Source organism: Pseudorca crassidens, chromosome 17 (genome assembly GCF_039906515.1).
Source record: "Pseudorca crassidens isolate mPseCra1 chromosome 17, mPseCra1.hap1, whole genome shotgun sequence".
NCBI classification, from domain to species: Eukaryota; Metazoa; Chordata; class Mammalia; order Artiodactyla; family Delphinidae; genus Pseudorca; species Pseudorca crassidens.
In genome coordinates, this window is record NC_090312.1 from 16,010,996 (window position 1) to 16,030,589 (window position 19,594).

The 19,594-nt window shown below is 41.2% G+C and overlaps 1 protein-coding gene across 1 annotated transcript in view; it reads right to left on the reverse strand.

Moving 5' to 3' along the window:
* Positions 1-218: 218 nt before the first annotated feature.
* The window catches only part of FER1L6 (fer-1 like family member 6), a 147,756-nt gene continuing 128,380 nt past the window's right edge, over positions 219-19,594 (reverse strand). The window contains exons 36-41 of the mRNA XM_067711323.1: positions 17,481-17,569; positions 16,925-17,023; positions 14,333-14,574; positions 12,649-12,812; positions 2,741-2,841; positions 219-1,376 (exon numbers count right to left, since the gene is read on the reverse strand). Coding sequence (XP_067567424.1) covers positions 1,190-1,376; positions 2,741-2,841; positions 12,649-12,812; positions 14,333-14,574; positions 16,925-17,023; positions 17,481-17,569 — 882 coding nt within the window. The 3' untranslated portion in view covers positions 219-1,189. The remainder of the gene's footprint in view (positions 1,377-2,740; positions 2,842-12,648; positions 12,813-14,332; positions 14,575-16,924; positions 17,024-17,480; positions 17,570-19,594) is intronic.

Consider the following 19,594-nt stretch of genomic DNA (forward strand, 5'->3'; position numbering starts at 1 on the left):
GAAGTCAATCCCAATTTCCATTTATGTGTATTTTTGAGGGAAAAGAGCAAGAAAGGCACCAATGGTTTCAACTACTGGAGACACAGAATTGGATAACATATCCTGTGAGTTGCTTGGTGTTGTTGCTGGTATTAATTATGTTTTGCTTAGTTGGTTTGGGAGGAAAGATTCAAATGTTGTTAAAAGAACAAAACAAAACAAAACCACTCTGAACCAAATTTAAGCAGCAAGAACAACTCTAATCCGTCAAATGAATAGATTTAAATTAATCCCATTTAAGAACACAAGTAGGGACTCATGACAACTTCTTGGGAAATGGGTTTTCTGCTTCAAAATCTTTTTAATTCTTAAGCATAGTATCTTTAGGGTCAGGGCTGCACAATTAGGCCTAGAACATTATTTTAATTTATTTTTTTATACACAGGACAGGCCATGAGCGATAACCTATGTGTAGAACACCAGACAGAGCTGATTCCTAAATTGTGCTTGCTTACCCCTTCTTCTGGCACATTTCTTATGATACCATCTGATCTGAAAGTGTTTCAAATACTTTTGCTAAAAGGCTTTTCAGCATTCCAGCATCTTTTGACATAAAAGTAAATTTGATGAGCTCTATTTAACTTAGAAGAATTTTCAATGTTTAGCTTGTATTTATTGTGGATTTGAACAATGTGCATTGTTTTGTTGACCTGACTTGTCGTTTTACTGTCCAGAATCCAGAAGAAAGTATAATACCTTCCTTCCAAATCTGTCCTAAAGTAATGCTGTTCTTTTCCTTTTCAACGTCACCATAAATGTATGTTGTGCTTTTTCCTAAACCTCATCCATGAAACACATTCCTTACTTAGTGCTCTAGAAAATATTTTCCTAAGTCAATTTGAGGTCACCATTGATTATTATGGGGTAAAGGAGCCATTATTTCATCCTGCCCATGGACAAAACCATGACTTAAGGCTTTTAAATTGGAAAGGTAGTGGCAGGGTTGGGGTAGGGCAGGACTATTCCTCTCCCATCTCCTCCAAGAAGAGCTGATCTGTCCTTAGACATAGGGAGTGGCTCTTGGGCCCTCTGGGTTTATCCCCTTAGCAGCCGGCACAGTGCCTGCAAAGAGCATACATTCTTATACATTTACAGATGAGGAAGAAGGGAGGAGGAGTAGAAAGGGAAGGTCTGGGTCCTCCATGACCCTCTACGACGAGCCCACAACGATCCTTCGGCTGATGGCTCCCGGCAAGGTATAGATGAAGAGGGCCAGGAAGATGATGAGGACGATCAGAATGAAACCGATGATGATGTACTTCTTGTAATTCCTCCAGATGAGGTGGTACAGGCACTTGAAGGGGGTCACAAACCAGGAGAATGAGGTGTCTGGGCGGCTGAGAAGGAAGCAAGAGAAGATCAGGGAAGGGGCCATGTTGTCAACACATAGGAGTCTCAAGACCTCAGGAAGGATTTCTGACTCCCAATCTCCAGGGGCCCACAACGAGAGGCCCGAGAACGGGCGAAGACCATGTTGCCTTGAAGCAGAAGCAAGCTAACATTTTGGGTGATAATGATTCCTCATCATTTTAAAAGTTGGTCTGGAGGAGGGCAAGAGTTTGGTTAGGACCCAGCCAGAGAACTGAGGGCCCTCTGTCCGTCCCACTCTGACCAGCTCAAGCCCTGCCTCTTCCATGAAGCCCTTCCTGACTACCCCAGTCCACAATAATTCCTCTCATTCTGAATTCCTACCTCACTCGTGGCTTGACTTACCCACTTTTTGAACCTAACATATGTCTTCCACACTCTGATGACTGTTTTATGAACCTGTGTGTTCTCTCTAAACAGACTGAAAGCTTCTGGAAGGCAGAGTTTATATCTTACATTTCTTTGGTGTTCTTCAAAGTGTTTTTTTTTTAGTAGGTACACATTGTAGGAGTTTAATAAATAATTTTGAATTAATGAAGCACCAGTTATGTTCCTAACACTATGATAGATGAAAGGTAGGTACAGAGAAGGGACCACCTACTCATCATGAGACACTTGGAGTCCAGGGAGGGGTGGGACAAATACAATTTGAAGGAGTATTTTGTGTACACATTTCATATCTATATATGTTTACTTTTTAATTGATATATAACCATGGTTTCAATTGAATAGGGTAACACTTGCTGCTAGTAATTCTACTTCTGGAAATTTATTTTAAGGTGATAATTTATAAAGGGGAAACATTTTTATCATATTATAATAATAGAAAAAAGGTAGAAGTAAATTAAACATCCAGTTACGGGGTGGCAACCAACTCAATTATGGGTATCAAGTCTATGGACTATTCCACAGCCATTTAAAAATCCTAATTATGACAACTATGGCAACAAAGCAAAAATTTTCAGCAAAGGATAAGTGAAATATGAAGATAATTTTGTATGCATAATTAGAGAAATAGTAGAAAAAAAATTCATGTGAAACTTATATTCCCATGAAAAAAATAGCAGAAAAAAACATATGAAATTATTCTAGAAGTGCTTATGTGGTAGTTCTACGGAAAAGTGTCCTGTCCATTTGCCAAACACTCTATAATGTTTTTGGAATATTTTTCAATTATAGAAATAAAAAGCTACACTGATTGGATGGTACCTATTAACTCCTCACTTCTCCCAGCGGGATGCTCTAGAGAAATGTTTTCATCCTCTGATATGGGGACCTCAGAGGGTCCTTCCCATTTCTGATGTCCCCATCCCCACCCCGTGACTTCACTCACTTGGGCTTGGCCAGGGGCTCTGGCTCCTTTCGGGCTTTTCCAACAGGATTTTTCTCAGCTTCTTCTGCCGTCACGAGGTGGAACTCAGCTTCAACCTTGCCCTGCACAAAGACAAACTCTCAGTTTCTAGTCACAAAGAACTTCTGGGGGCAACGCCGACCTTCTAGAAGAAGTGTTATCATGTGGGAGAATGTCAGGAAGGATTGTGACTATCCTCCTGCTTTATTTTGAGGAAATATTATCTTTTCGGTCCTGGGAGAAGCCATTTTTATGACCGACAATAAAAGCCCTGGAACGACGTTACTCTTGAGTTTTGTGAGAAGAGGGGGTCTCACGTGTACACATAGACACACAAATAAATGCTCAGTCACATGGACTATTTCACTTGTAATCATTTAATATCTGCAGAAGTAATATGAATTACAGAAAGTAAGAATTAAAAGGGGACTAATTACTTGAGTGGCAGAACCCTTCTGAATCTGCTACCCTCTTTCTTCTCTGTCAATGACTCTCAAGAGGAGATGGGTGGGTATGGACCTACATTTGCCAAAAGGCTTTTCTGTCATCCTTCCTTGTTTTTGTTGTCCCCTCTAAGTGTTTTAGAATTATTCTTTTATTCTAGCACTCTCTCTCCCCTTCTCTTCCCTCAGTAAGAAACAGCTTCTTTGGTTTGAAAATTATGAGTCATATGCTTCTTCAGAGCATTGTGCCAAAGATAGTGGCAGAGATGTAAGTCTTGGGTTATCAAAGGATGAGACAGGATGTCTGCAAAAGGTAGGAGTTATTCTTTCTTGTTCATTCATTACTTTTGGAGACCCCCTGTATGCCAGGCACTGTTCTAGGCCCTGGGGACTTAATGATTAAGAAAAATAGGACCCTTGATCTCCTGGAGCTCCCGTTCTTGGTGGAGGGGACCCTCTCTCCTGCCTCCTTTGGTTTTGTGGATCAAAATTCAAGGTGATAGGAGGGACACAGACGTGGCTGGAGACTGCAGCATCACCAAAGTATTTTAGCCCCTATGATTGCTGTTAAAGCTTGTCTTTCTGAATCCCATGTGGATGGGGTATTACCTGACTTCAGAGGCATGGTTGATTTCCTACCCCAGTAAAAAGGTCTAAGATTCTGATGAACCAATGGTCTTGTGTTAATTTACCTATACTTTCTGAAAAAGCCAGGGCTTTTTTTTTTTTTTTTTTTTTTTTGGTACACAGGCCACTCTTGTGGCCTCTCCTATTGCGGAGCACAGGCTCGGGACACACAGGCTCAGTGGCCATGGCTCACGAGCCCAGCCGCTCTGCGGCATGTGGGATCTTCCCAAACCGGGGCACGAACCCACGTCCCCTGCATCGGCAGGCGGACTCTCAACCACTGCGCCACCAGGGAATCCCATGCCAGGGCTTCTTAACAAGCAAGTTTAGTTGCTGGCAGCCATGAAAATGTAATCGTGGGAGAAATTAGAGAAAAGTAGAGTATTTGGGGTGAGTTTGAAGCTGGAGAAGAGAGGCAGAGTCATGGTTGTCTGAATCAGTAAAGAAGCACAGTGGGCTTTTATTACAAGTGAAGTCATGAGTTCAGATCTAGGTGGTCTCATCCATTCTTTAGACTAGTACCATGACCCGACTCAGAAGGCATTAAATTCCTATGATCCAGAAATATTCCTTTAAAATATGTATATATGTACTCTCTCTTGTTCCTATTGAGAAATTTTGGCTCCACTGGCAATGACTTGCACATAAGGCACTCAGGAAGTATTTGAAAACCAGGAAAGAAAGAATATAAAGCTTCTATCCATTCTATCACATCTATCAACAGTAGAGCAATAGTAATATAACTCTAACTGTAATTGCAATGCTTTATTGAATGCCTGTTTTGTCCCAGGTCTGTTCTTTTTATCTATTATCTATCTATCTATCTATCTATCTATCTACCTATCTATCATCTATTTATTACAGTGACTAGCAAAGTAGGTCTCCTTTATATTGATAGAGAAATGAAGCCATAAAAGTCAAATAACTTTCCCAAGGTCACAAAGGCAATAAGTTAACCAACTGGAATTTGAACCAAGGTCTGTAAGATTCCAAAGCTCATGCTCTTTCCATTATAGCAGGCTGCCTCCCAACTGCCTGATAATTGGACTAGAAGTTTTATGAGGACCTTCCCAGCTCTAACGTGAGATGATTCTATGACTGTCTTCATCATGGCCACCTAAAAGCATTTGTCTTCTTGGGTCTTAGTTTCCTCATCTATCAAATGGCCAGAGGCTCTTTAAAGCAACTTGGCTCTAACTTCTAGATTTCATGAAAGGCAGAGTTAGAGCCCACGGTGCCCCTGCAAGATTTCACAGCTGGAAGAAACCCAAGAAGCCAGCCCAGAACTCACGGCAGAGAGGCTTCCAATCTGCCAAAAGGGTTTATTTCCGGATGCTTTTCAGCGATGATCTGAGCGCCACTGAGCAATATATTTATATGCTGGGAGCCTCATCCAACTCCTCTATACTTGATAGAGCTTAAGAGTCACTAACCAATTGCTGGGCTCCAAAACGTTTGGAAGCGAGGACAAAAATCAACAGAGAACAAGCTAGGACGAGAGTGAAAGGATCATAGGTGTCTTCATTGCCTAACAATAAGCTCAGCCCTAGTGCTGTATAACTTGCATGGTGGGATGTGAAGACATTATTCCACTTAAACCATCTGACAGCCTGGAAAACAAATGACATTTTTATTCCCATTTTACAGCCCAGGAAACGAAGGCTTGATGATGTTTGCTAACTTGTGTTATAAAACTAAGATTTGTACCCAGGTCCTCTGATACCAAGTCCCATCCTCTGCTGTTTTATGTGTCCAAGTGGCTCCTTTTTGTGGAAAAAAAAAAGCAGCCTATTTATTTAACAGTGACTCAATATACCTTTTCTGAAATGTTCAAGAGGGGCCTCATAGTCATTGCCATGGCTCCAGCATTAGAATGTATTTTTGATGTTTCAAATAAAATGTTGAAAAACACACCTGCTATATAGAAACATTGTTGCACAAAAGAAGCCAAACACAAAAGAATACACGATGTGTGATTTCATTTAGCTAAAGAAGGAAATAGACATGATCAAATGATGAGGTCAGAGGTCAGGAGAGTGGTCAGGACAGGGGCAGGAGGGGTCTGGGTCACTGGAGAGGTTCTGCTTCTTCGTCTAGGTGCCGATAGGAGTGTTCAGTGCGTGAAAATTCATGATTGGCACACTCTTCTGTAATGTATACTACTCGTTTCTGTATGTAAGTATATTTTAATAAATTGGTTTTAAAAAGAAAAAAAAGAACATGTTTTTGACTTCCATCTAACGACTTGCCTTGGGTAGCTTAAGGAATAGTACAGCATAGCGTAGCACAGGAATTGAGTGGGTACGATTTGGTGCAGACAAATTGGCATCTGAAATCGTGCTCTACCACTTACTAGCTGTGTGACCTTGGGTGAGTTACGTGCCCTCTTTGAGTCTCAGTGATCTGGGATGTTAATAGCATGTACCCCATCAGATTGCTTTGAAAAATAAATGATACAACACTTATAAAGTGCTCAACTCAGTGCCTGGTGAATAGTAAACACTTAAAAAATCATAGTTGTTAACTTCAACACTATTTTATGGACAGAAACGCATAATTTCCTGAGAAATATATTCTGCCCATTCAGAAAACTCCCAGAGAAGTCCCAAGGACTCATATTCCCACAGGAAAAAAAATGCAAAGAAAAAAAAGAGGCAGAGAATATGAAATTAATTCTGCCCTAGGCATAGCAGTTGTCAGCTAATATCATGAAAAGCCTTGTCCCCGCTTCACTGCCCTGCCTTTGCGGTCACAAAGCATTTATCTGGTATCGCAGAGGCAGCAGGGGAAGGTGTTCACTGACATAGTCTGATAAACACTGCTCCTCCTTCCGTGTCTCTCCACACAGAGGGTTCCATGTCCTATTTCAATCATCAGTATTCAACCAAGTACCAGGTAGAGGTCTTAAGCCAATAATATCCTCCAAATGTAATTTTAAATCAGAGCTAGAAAAAATGGACAGTGTGAGAGACTATCTATTAACCTAATGACATCTATGGATGGAAGAAAATGACAAGGAAAGGTCCTAAAAAGACTAGATTGGTTGTATTGTATCCATTGTTTATGGGCTTCAAACTTCACTGGGCCTGGAGGGTGGACGCTGGGGGAGGCTGAGAAGTGATTGTGTTCAGGTTGGACATGCCTTCTTCAGCAATAATTATTGCTTATTAAACACAACTGTCACTCATATGAGATGAGGCATTCACATACATTAATGGTGGGAATGTGTACTGGTAAATCCTTTAGGAAGAGGAATATACACCTATACATACATACATACATATACATATATATATATACACACACATATATGTATCTGCACACATATATATGTATGTGTGAGTATATGTGCATTACAGTATATAATCATACTCTGGACCTGTGAATTCCATTTCTGGGTAGCTAATTAAGGAAATAATTCAAAACTCAGATAAACCTTTAATGCACAAAGCATAGTCATTATTATTTTGGATGTTCAAATTGTCCTATTTTTCACAATGAGATGTTGTGTAGGAGGACATCCATATTCTCAGGAGATGCATAAGGAGTCTTTAGGGGTAAAGTGTCAGAATGTCTACAACTTACTCTTAAATGGTTCAGCCAGTGTGTGTGTGTGTGTGTGTGTGTGTGTGTGTGTGTGTGTGTGTGTGTGTGTGTGTGTGTGTGTGTGTGTGTGTGTGTGTGTGTAAACTATATCCATATATTCACATATACAGACAAAATAAATATATCAAAATGTCTACAAATATTAAATCTAGGTGGTGGGTATATGGCTGATCATTGTACTATTCTTTCAACTTTCTGCATGCTTAAATTTTTTAATGTATGTATGTTGAGGAAAAAACACATGATTTAACTGTAGCATTTCTATTTTGAGAATACAAAGAATTAGTAATATTCATAATAAAATGTAGGGGAATGCTCATTGTAACACTGAATAAAGCAAAATGAACAAGGCATTATTTTTAACATAGAATGATCACTATTATATAAAATTAACCAAAATCTATGCATATTGGGAATAACCAAAATGTTAGCAATAGTCTTCTTTGGGTGATGTGCATGTGGGTGCTATTTCTTCCTTTCCACATTTTTGTGTCTTTCAAATTTCCTATAAATGCATATAATATACTTTGTCTTAAAAATGCTCTTCACATGAAAATACCTCCACTCTTGGAGAATCTGAATTTGCCACATACTGTTTAGATGATTTGTCTTGTCTACCAGCTGCCTCAGCTAAGCTGTGAAATTCTGGATGGCAGAAATGTGTCTTATTGATCGTTGAACCTTTAGCTGCTAGTGTACATGGCCATAATAAATGCTGACAATTGTTTTTCACACTAACCTGGAGGTAGTTTTAGTTGTTATGCTCTTGGGACTTACCTGGGCTACCTAACTGTAGACTTGCGAGATTAACCTGTAAAAGAAACTTCCTGATCTCCATCTTCTAAAGGAGTGATTTCTTTGAAGGTTGCTTTTAGTAGGATAATGCATATAAAATGCATAATGCAATGTGTTTCTTGAAGAACATGTTCAATACATATTCCCTTTCCTTCTCCAAAGGGTATCCATTCTTTTGCAATTCCACTGGAGCTGTTTTTCACTTACTATCCATATTCCACACTAGGAGCTGTGTGATCCAAATGTCTAAATTACACTGCTTGGGTGTACAGATAAGCAGCTTTAAAAATAAGCCTGGCAGGTGGCACTGCCCATAAACAAATCCCTCCTGGCTGCTGGTAATTGGAATAAGATGACAATGATGTTCTGACTGCTGGCTTCAAGGCACGGGAGGGGAGTTCATGCAGAGTTGGAATTAGAGAATGTCTTTGCTGGAAACACACCTTGGAGGCACCCAGTCCAAACTACTCATTTTATAAACATGGACACTATAAAAACTAATAAAGAGAAACCTCAATTAAAATAGAGTTGAGAGACCCGAAAGGGGAGCTCTCATGCCCTATGCTGATAGCAGAGCATAACAGGAAGAAGAAAGACTTTCTCTTCTCACCTGGCAAGAGCTCAGCCAATGAGAGACAGTCATGGCTCAGTCAGTGAAAAGCCATGGACTCTGTTAACTGTAGCACTCCCAACTTCCTTTCCCCCTCTATAAAAGAGTTCTTTCCATTTTTGCTGGGGATTTGCACATGGCTAGCCATGGGTGCAGACCTCAAATTGCAATTCTTTGTTAACTCCAAATAACCCAGTTTTTGCAGGAGAAGTAACTAGCAGTCTATTGTGGGAGCATCTATCAGCACTTTATTCTTTTTTATGGCTGAATTCTATTCCACTGTATGGATATACCTGATGACATATTTAAAGCCATTTAAAAATCAAAATGGAGTAACTACGGTTCAGGCATCCAAAATGGAGCCAGGTGGGACCTCCCTGGTGGTCCAATGGTTAAGACTCGGTGTTTCCAATGCAGGGGACCCGGCTTTGATCCCTGGTCGGAGAACAAAGATCCCCCACGTGTTGCACAGTGCAGCTAAATAAATAAATAAATAACAAAATGGAGCCAGGCGACCATTGTGGATGCAGTTGCAGACATGTTCCTAAATCACTGGGAACTTGAATGTTCTGAACTGTATCAAATTCTAGGATACTACTGGCCATCTTCAAAACAGTATCTGCTAGCAGCTGCACCCTGAAACCTTGTAGTTTCAAAGTTTCCCCAACCCTTTTGCAACAATGTAATCATTTTGAACCCCAACCAGTTCTTGTTTAATAAGCGCCCTAACTTCTTGCCAGCTCTGATCCTAGTTCTTGACAAACAACCTGTGTGACCTTGCCCCGCTTTGCTTTATAAGCATCCCCCATTTGGTAGTCCAACAGAACACAATTCAAATGCTTCTTGAATCTGTCTCCCAGGCTATGGTCCTAACAAACCCCAGATAAGCACCTCTTTACTTCAATAAGGTCTCTGTTTCTGAAATTTCGGTTAACATACCACATTTCGTTTATCCATTCATCAATTGATGGACATTTGGATGGTTCCACTTTGGGGCTATTATGAATAATGTTGCTATGAACTTTCACAACACTGCTTTTTAAAAAGGTCGCCAGGAGAGGTACAAATTATTATGTATAAAATAAGCTACAAGGATATATTGTACAACATGGGGAATATAGCCAGTATTTTATAATAACTGTAAATGGAACATAACCTTTAAGAACTGTGAATCACTATATTGTACACCTGTAACGTATAATATTGTATATCAACTGTACTTCAGTTAGAAATTAATTAATTTTAATAAATAAATAAATAAAAGGTCGCCAGTGACCTCCACGCTGTTAAACCCAATCGACACTTCTCTGCTTCTTATACAACCACCCAGGAGCATTTGACACAAAGACCCAGCTGTCCGCAAAAGACTCTCTCCTCTCTGGGTTTATGTCTCAGCACATTTTCATTATTTTCTTCCTACATCTCTGCCTACTTCTCTTTCTCCACTTGTGACCCTCTCCCACCCATTGTCCCCATTGCAGGGAGGGACTGTTTCCTGTGTGAATCAGATCCCCTCACCTCCCTGCTAGAAACCATTCACTGGCTTCCTGTTGATCTGAGACCGAAATCCATAAACTCTTCAACATGGCGTCTGAGGGCTGCATGATCCAGCTCTGGTTTCCTCTCCACTTCATTGGCGTCACCCTCTCTTCACCCTGCTCCAGTTGTGCGAGGTTTTTGCTTGTTTGTATTTTAATTCCTCCTATGCACTGAACTCATTCTCACCTCAGGGCCTTTGCCTGTGGTGTTTGCTTGGTGACAAATGCACTTCCATATTTTTCCCTGTGGCTCACTACTTTTCATTCTTTAGGTCTCAACTATAAAGGTTCACAGTCACAGAAAGTTCTCTAACCGCTGTATGGAGTGGGAATATCTGCCTTGGATATGCCTTAACTCAGCACTTCCCAGCCCTTGTTTTAAGAATTTGCTAGGCAGAGCAATTCTCAGAGCTCCCTGAGGGTCTGTTTCTCACACTGTAATCCTCAGTTTGGCTCAAATAAAATTCACTTTTTTCTCTTAAAAAAAAAAAAAGAATTTGCTTTCTTGGTGTGCCTGTGGGTAACTCGCTGTGCATTTGTGTGTTCATCTATTTACCCTTGTGTGTCTGTCTTTGACATTGGACTATATTATTCTCAGGGCCTATCCTTTAATAGATGCTCAATAAATATTTGTTGAATGAAATGAAGAAATAAATTACATGGAAAATAGTCAATTAGGATCAAATGAAATAACAGAAGGGATCTGAACATATTTGGCAAACTCTGCAGGGCTATAAAAATATAATAGATGACTGCCATTATGTAATATATACATAATCACTGCCGTTTGTTTCATAGGAAAAGGAATTATGTCAAAAGGTAAGAATTTGGATTTCAGGACTTGGCATTCCCCATTTCCTGACCTCATATTACATTCTGACAACTCTGACCAGTGGGCATTTAGCTGTCCCCATGGGGATATTTCAGGACTCCAGGCTGCACTCATCATGGTTCCTCTACTTGGAGTAGACATTCTCCTTTTCTTCATCTAGAAAAGGCCTTTCATCATTCCTTGTTCTTGAAAAATTTGTGCTGTGCCCTGCTTGATCCCTCAACATCCTCAGAGGGGATTAGCTCCTCCCCTCTTCCTTCCCTGTGTCATTTTCACTTTGACTATTTCATGCAGAATGTACTGTTGACACATCTGTCCTCACTGGACTCTGAGCTGGATGACAGCACAGGCCATGCTTACTTCATTTCTGATCCCATCCATTCATCAATCAAGTCACTGACTGAGCATCTATTATGTGCTAAGCCGTGAAGCCTGGAGCGGAGTACAGAGGCTGCCATGTAGTGAAACCTCAACGCATACTTGAGGAGACTGGAAGGAAGGAGCCTGCTTGGATCCTTGTTCTTTTGATCCAATCTCACCAGATGGGACTGAATTGAGAAGGGAGGGAAGAGAAAGCTCCTAGAAAACATACTAAGACTAGACACCACGGAGTCAGGTCAGCAGCTCCCAGTTAAGTTCAAAGAAATCCTTGTCTTGTACCCAATGAGCCCATAGCACAAAGAGAGAGTGAGCAATCGGTCTCTATGCAGACCTGCTACCTGAAAGGTCCTGACTTGTGTTTGCTTTTGCCGCTGGGCACTAGGAACAGAGGGGAGAACACGCTCACCCCAAGAGGAGGACAGCAGTGAAAATAGGCCCCCTATGCTGGCCCGGTCCCTTTCCTCACCTTCACTGAGCACTTAAGTCCTCCACCCTCCCTTACAGGGGAGTGACGAGCGGGCTGAAAGAAAGGGCAAGAGCAGCTTTCTTCCTACGATTTGTGAAAGGTCCGAGTTCCTACAGCATGTGTCACACAGTATGGACCAAGTTGGCTAGGCAAGGACAGGGGTAAATGGCTCTCCTTTCTGCTAGTATCCTCTCGAGCAAGTTTTAAAACGATGGATCACTTTTTAAATGGAGTTTCACGTTTTGAGGGTGAAGGGATGAAGCAGTTGTATTAAAATTGTACATTAGTCAGGACTTTATGCATAATTTCAAGAAATGTTGAAAAAAAATTAATGCCGGGGCATATGCTCAAGGTAAGAAGATAGAAACCCAGCCTGATATAGATCACTAGTAAATCAAGCATGCTGAAATATGGAAGGCACAATGCATTTATACATTTTTCAAAATTCTCGCTTCTCAACAGAACCTTTGCCCTAAAGGGCTCTATGTCATTTTAGGGCACTTGACTTGAAGTTTACAAAATGACTCATTTAAAGAATATGAGGTCCCCTGCCTGCCCCACCCTCACCCCGTCTCCTACAGCTGTCACTTACCGTGAGTTCTTTGCTTTTAGTGAAAGGCCACCAGCCCCGCACACGCTTTTGCTGGAATATGGATATCTTGCTCTCCTCACTTGCATTTTCAAACTTGGTGAGATCACAGTCTTTGGCAGCCTTAGCTGCTCGGGGAAAACTATTGAGGTTCATCTCCAGGGAGCCTGTGAAGAGATGTCCTTAACAGTTATAGAAGGGCTTGAAAATCCATCATCATCCTCATTCACCCACTCATTCATCCATCCACTCACTGGTCATTCAGTCAGGACCACATGGGATCCACAGGCATGTGCCAGGTACTGAGGGCACAAATATGACCAAGACATGTTTGGTGCATTTAAAGCATTAGTAATAGGGCAGCAGGTAGAAGACAAGGGCAGAGCTACCATATGTAACTTTCAAGCCTTAGTTTCCGGTATCATCTGTTGGGCCTCTTCTCTGCTCCCTGAGCATGATCTGAATTACGTGTCTATCCTTTGAGCTGTTCCCTGCCTTAGCACAGACAGCCTGTAAGAACCTCCTCCCCCGACCATACCTCTGTCTCAGAGCCCACTAAACTGCAGGTTGGGGACTCAGTCTTACCGTCTTGGTAGCTGCTCTCCAGTACCATCGTGGACTCTCAACAATGTTTTCTCTTTTTAAAACTGTTTTATACATTTTAAATGTTGCTCTCCATTTACAGTTATTACAAAATAGTGGCTGTATTCCCTGTGTTGTATGATACCTCCTTGAGCCTATCTCACACCTAGTAGTTTGTACCTCCCTCTCCCCTACCCCTATCTTGCCTCTCTCCCCGTCCTTCTGCCCACTGGTAACCAGTAGTTTGTTCTCTGTCACCTGTGAGTCTGCTTCTTTTTTGTTGTATTCACTAGTTTTCAACAGTGTATTTTCAATGAGTGAATATAAGCCAGAGTAAGATAATTCCACGAGAATGTTCTGTTTCTCGCTCCTTAATAACCTTTTTCCTTATTTCGAAAGTGATGTATGTTCACTGTGAACATTTAGAGCGTGCACATTAGCAAAAAATAGAAATCTTTTTTTCTATTATTTTTCCACCTCCCAAAAGTTGACGACTGTCCTACTTATTAGTTCATATCCTTATATCAGTCTTTCTGTCTCTTTGGCTATCTCTGACTATCTCTTTCTCCTATAAAAATAAACGTATTTTTTACCGAAAGGGGATTTTTTCCTATACACTTTTTTTTCACTTAATGCACCCTGCACAACTATCCAACTCATTAAATATTCTAATATTTTAATGGCTGCAGGGTTATCACTTACTGAGTGCTTACTATGTATGAAGCACTGTCCTTCGTTTTTAAATTATATTATCACACTTACAGCTCCCCTCTGAGGTTGTAATATTATTATCCCCATTTTACAGCTGAGGAAAACTGAGGTACAGAGGAGACCAGTAATTAGCTCAAAACTTAATAGCTTCTTAGTAGTAAAGCAAAGGTCAATTTTAGTCTGTTTGAATATGTATCTTCCACCATAGCGATGCACTGTAACTTATTGAGTCAATCCCCTATTAAGGGCTATTTGGAGTGTTTCAATATTTTGCTATCAAAATTATTAAATAGCATTGAAATTACTATCCCTGGAGCTAACTCAGACTAAGTTCTCCAAAAGCTGGGACAAAACCCTCAACATTAATACGAGCTTGATGAAGCCACTGGCTTACCCAGAAAATCATCTGAAGACAGCCTTTCAAAATCCCAAACCTGAAGCACCAACACAGGTGGCGTCTTACACTCCATCTTCTCTAAGGAAAAGATGTTCTCCCTCTTGGTAATGACCATTTGCTTCTCTGCTGGGAGATACTGAAATGGAAACAGAAAGCGCCAGTTGAAGTTCCCCTCTCCAGTCAGAGAGTTGTAATGCACGTCTGTTTCCTGCTTGTCATCTTCCAAACCCTTTAACCACCTGAATAAAGACAGAAAAAGAATTAAACACTCAGGGAACATTATTCAGGCATCAGTATAATCAAGAGCGATTTAACTAGTTTCATTGTGGTCACAGATCCATGGTTTTAAAATTATGATATAGTTAGATTTAGATGAAAGCTTCCATTGAATCCGAAAGAGATAAATAGGGATCAAAGGGTCGGAAACTGAAACAAGACTCTCGGTCTAAGTCAGGTTGGGGAATTGTCTTCAGTTCTTGGGTAGATCTGAAGCCACACTCAGTAAAAAGGGAGAAGTCAGGAAATGTGAAATGCAAGTGTAACCTGAGTCTCCTCTCGCCTTGGGCGGCCTCTTTGTAACACGCACCATTTCCGCACCCACTACATTACGTTGCTACCTTACATAGGTAAATTATCTAACCTCTCTGTGCCTTTGTTTCATCTGGAAAATGGAAGCAATGACAATATCTAGTTCATAGAAATTCAGAGGAATTATATGAGATAGTACATGTACAGTGCTTGTGTACTCCAAATGATCTATTATGTTATTTCCTCTTAGTATTATCTAGTCTTTTTCCTCCGTGCCAAGTATAAAGTAAGCTACAATGAATACATTTTCCCCTAGTACTTTATCCACAGCTAATTAATTCTCGAGAAAAAAGGTACTTTTAATTCAAACTAATTGGTAATGCCAAACCACTTGCTTTCTGAAAGCAGACATCCCTCCCTCCACCCCAACCCACCCTGGGGCATGGGAGGGTAAATACCCTTCTATTTCCAGAGGAGTGGTACCACTTGGGGTATGGGCACAATTATTTAGCTAAAGATGGTGCTCGGTCAACCTATATATGTGTGGTATCTCTTATGAGGCAAGGAGTGAGCTAGATGCTAGGGGAGTGATGGGAGCAAACAGGGATGGTTCTTGCCTTCATGGAGCTACAGTCATGGAGGGAAGAGGATGGAGGGAGATAGGTGGGATGGCAAAAGTCACCAGTGAGGGATGTGCAAAGGCCCTGTGGAAGAAGAGGTGAGGACACATTCTAAAAAGGGAAAGAAGCGGGCTTCCCTGGTGGCGCAGTGGTTGAGAATCTGCCTGCCAATGCAGGGGACACAGGTTCGAGCCCTGGTCTGGGAAGATCCCACATGCCACGGAGCAACTAGGCCTGTGAGCCACAACTACTGAGCCTGTGTGTCTGGAGCCTGTGCTCTGCAACAAGAGAGGAAGCGACAGTGAAAGGCCCGCGCACCGCGCTGAAGAGTGGCCCCCGCTTGCCACAACTAGAGAAAGCCCTCGCATAGAAACGAAGACCCAACACAGCCAAAAAAAAAAGGGAAAGAAGCTCGGTGTGACTAGAGAGCAGAAGGCAAGAGGGAGTATTGATCCAGCGAGATGAGTCTGGAGACATAGGCAAAGTCTAGTCATGTGTGATATTTTAGGACATATGAGGGATTTGGATCTTTGTCTAGAGAAAATAGGATGTCATTAAAGGGTTTTAAGTACAGGACTGATGTGCTCAGATTGTGTTTTGAAAAAATAACTCGTGTTTCAACAATAGAGAACAGATTATTGGAGGCAAGACTGAATAGGGAGAGACCAATTCAGATAGTATTGGTATTTCAGTGACCCTAGCAGGAAATGATGGACGAAAAGATGATGATGGTGATGTGGTGAGATGAAGAGAATGGACAGCGCTGACAGCTATTTTGGGAGTAAAATGAACAAGACTTAATAGTGTACTAGAAATGGGAGTGTCAGTGAGGAAGGGGGTTTCTTGTTTGGGGAAAACAAAGAGATACCAAAATAAGCCTGAGATGAATTGACTGTTTCTGAGATGAGTTTTATCTGAGGGTACATGTTTAAGTCACATTGTTTCTGATTCTCTACCACTTCACCTCCCTCCCTGAGTAGGGGTGAAAAGGAAACCTACAAAGACATTTGTGTTATAGCCAAGATGTAAGAGAGAGATACAAAATATTTAGTTTCCTGAGTCCTAGGTTGGTAAAACTAGCAAACGGGAAGGTATAAAGTTTAGCTTTTGTACTAGGTTTATAATCTTCTTAACATTTAATCTTTCATCAATAGCACTACAGCTCTCTACTTCCTTCTGGTGTAAAGGTATTTTGAATGTCATTCAAAAAGTTTAGGCATCCAATATTTAACTGAAAGAGATGTTTATATAATAAGACTTCCTCACAAAAATATTTCATGGGATAATCATTCTTAGCAAAATGACCAAATAAGGCAAATACTTGACAAAGAAAGTGACCTTATCTAACAAGGTGAGTAAGATGGACTCCTTTTGTGAGATGGTTAGGGGTTAAAGAGGTGAAGAGAAGGAAAGGGGGTATGGAGTTTGCTGGTGATCTTACCCTTTAACATAAATATCACTTGATTTTTGTCCTGTGAAGATATTCTCATCCTCTAAAATGACATCTTCCGTGTTCCAGATGGTCACTCTCAATTCATACCTGGGACAAGGGAAGGCAGACTTAGGTTGAAGACCTTGGACGCTGAGTCGATTGGTGTCTATGTGATTCTGGTACTGCTGTGAGTCTATAAGCTTCCTCAACTTTACCAAGTTCTAAAATGTCAAGACTTAAGGTCTTCATTCCATCAAAACCAAGTGTCCCAGCTGGAATCGCCAAGAACATGAATTTCTCTGAGCACATCCTCCTTCCATTAACCGACATTTTTCAGAATGTTGAAACTCAGGGGCTCCTACCATAAAACAGGGGCCACCATTTCAATCCCCACCACTACTATTATCCCCACCACTCACCCCCTGCTGTACTTGGCCGGGTGGAAAGTGAGGCATGATTATCAGGGGTCAGCTGATTAATGTATCAGACACCAGATCAAATGACATGATCCTTTAGTCCGAGACCTTGGTCTCTTTCCTTGAAGGTGGGGCTGCAGGTTACTTACCCTTTGGGTTTCCTTGGCGAAATGTCAACAGGAGGTCCAGGTTGAGGCATGTCTTTGGGAAACATGTCCACCCACATCTGCAGGCGGCCCTTGTTAAGAAGACATCCTTTAGATTTTTTTTGGGGGGGGGGAGGGGGGCACTATCACATGGACACTGACCGTTCGCGGTGTTAACAGATCCCTTTACTAGTAATGGATATTAGGTACATATAATATAATATAATATAATGTAATGTGATAATAATAAGGATATTATCCATATTATATTCAGAATATTTGTTGACAAAGACAGAACTTATATTTTTATTAAAAATTAGAACATATATCAAGAGGAGCGTATATCAAGAGAAGGGGAAGGGTAAGCAAAACCTTATTGCGCACCTACTATGTGGTAGACGCAGTGCTATGCACTTGAAAAGCATTGTCTCATTAATTCTTCCAACATCCCCACTAGGTAGATGTTATTATTCCTACTTGGCAGATGAGAAAATATCTTGCCCATGTTTACACAGGCAACACGTAGCAGAGCCTGGATTCAACCCTTGTCTGCTGACTCTAGAGACCCTGCTCTTCTTACCAACCCCTAAGGATTACAAAGATAACACTATCTGTCAGAAGAATCATGCTTCATTGCTTCCAATGTACCTTAGCATCCATTATCTCCATCAGTGCTCACCCCCAGCCACGTTTCTGTGCTACACATAAAAAAACTAAGGTTCAGAGAAGTCAAAGAAATTATCTGAAGTCCCGTGGCTAATTAGTGGCAGAACAGGGCCTTCCATCCATTGCTTTGGACTCCATACATCAAAATGTACCCTGTTGCAAGGGATGTGAGAGCCCAGGTGGGGAGAAAGTCCAGTGGATTCCATATTCAGGTCTGTTGTATGCATGCTAATTGCTCCGTCAGCTCAGGCAGGAAGGTGAGTGATCAACAAGGGCTGGGATGGTCAGGGGAGATTTTATATGAAGTAAGTGGGGCTTCCAACAGAGTGGGAAGGATTTGTAGGATTTGGGTGAATGAGGGGCTTTGGCTAGGAAAAAAAAAAGAGGATTTCCAGGGGAAGGGGCAATGTCGGCAAAGAGTTAGCATTCGGGAAGAGAAGAACCAATTCAATGAAGGATTATATTCCTAGGTCTCTAAAGAGACATTAACATTCACTGTTAACCAAGAAGCTGCATCTGACAGGCAAAATGAAGGATACCAGTAACCAAAAGATTTCAAACATCTGGTAGTAAATCTTAGGAAATAGTCATAAGCTTCTACATCTGATAAAAGTTTATCCTTTCAAGACATGCCCTCACACATGCTTTCAGGAGGTTTATACCCCAGCATTGCTGGGATAGCAGTGTGGGAGTTCCTGCCCCATTATAGTCAAGCCCACGTGCTTTGCCCAGACTACACAGAGAGTGAGTCCAGAGCTGGGACAGAACTAGGGACTCACACTGCCTGGGTTAAATCCCACCTCTACTTATTACCAGCTGAGTAACTTTGAGCAAGTTACTTAAACTCTCTGAACCTCAATTTCTTCATCTTAAAAGTAAGGATTATAATAATTTCATCGTGAGGCTGTATTAAGAAATAAGCGTGAGGTGACACACACACCGGTTTGTCTAGGAAAATCGTGGTGTGTGCCCCTTGTATCAGCTTAATTATTAATAGTGCCTTCTTTCCCTCTCAAAATGGCCATAATTTGGATAACTAAATCTATGGCCATCCTAATTAGGTGAGATAATTTCTGTAAAGGGCCTAGGACATAAAAGCCTCTTAATAAACTTGTCTTCTCCTCCCTTCTAACTCAGAAGCCAGATCTCTAGTTATCTTTTCCACACAGCTTGTTTTGCCAGTTCTTCAAGGTAAGCCTCCATCTATTGCTTCTTTGGGAAAACTAGTGGGCTGTGTGGTTACTGATAGATTTTTGGACAAGGTCTTGGGCACATCAGATGAGTTTTGAAGTTTCTCAAATGTCAGGATTCTTCAGAAAGAACGTGATAACTCAAATCATAAAAGGGAAAGAGCACTAAATCCTACTCTGATTTTAGGGCAGAGTTTCTCAATCTCAACATTCGTTTGGGGCTGAATAATTCCTTGTTGTGGAGGCCTTCCCAGTACAGAA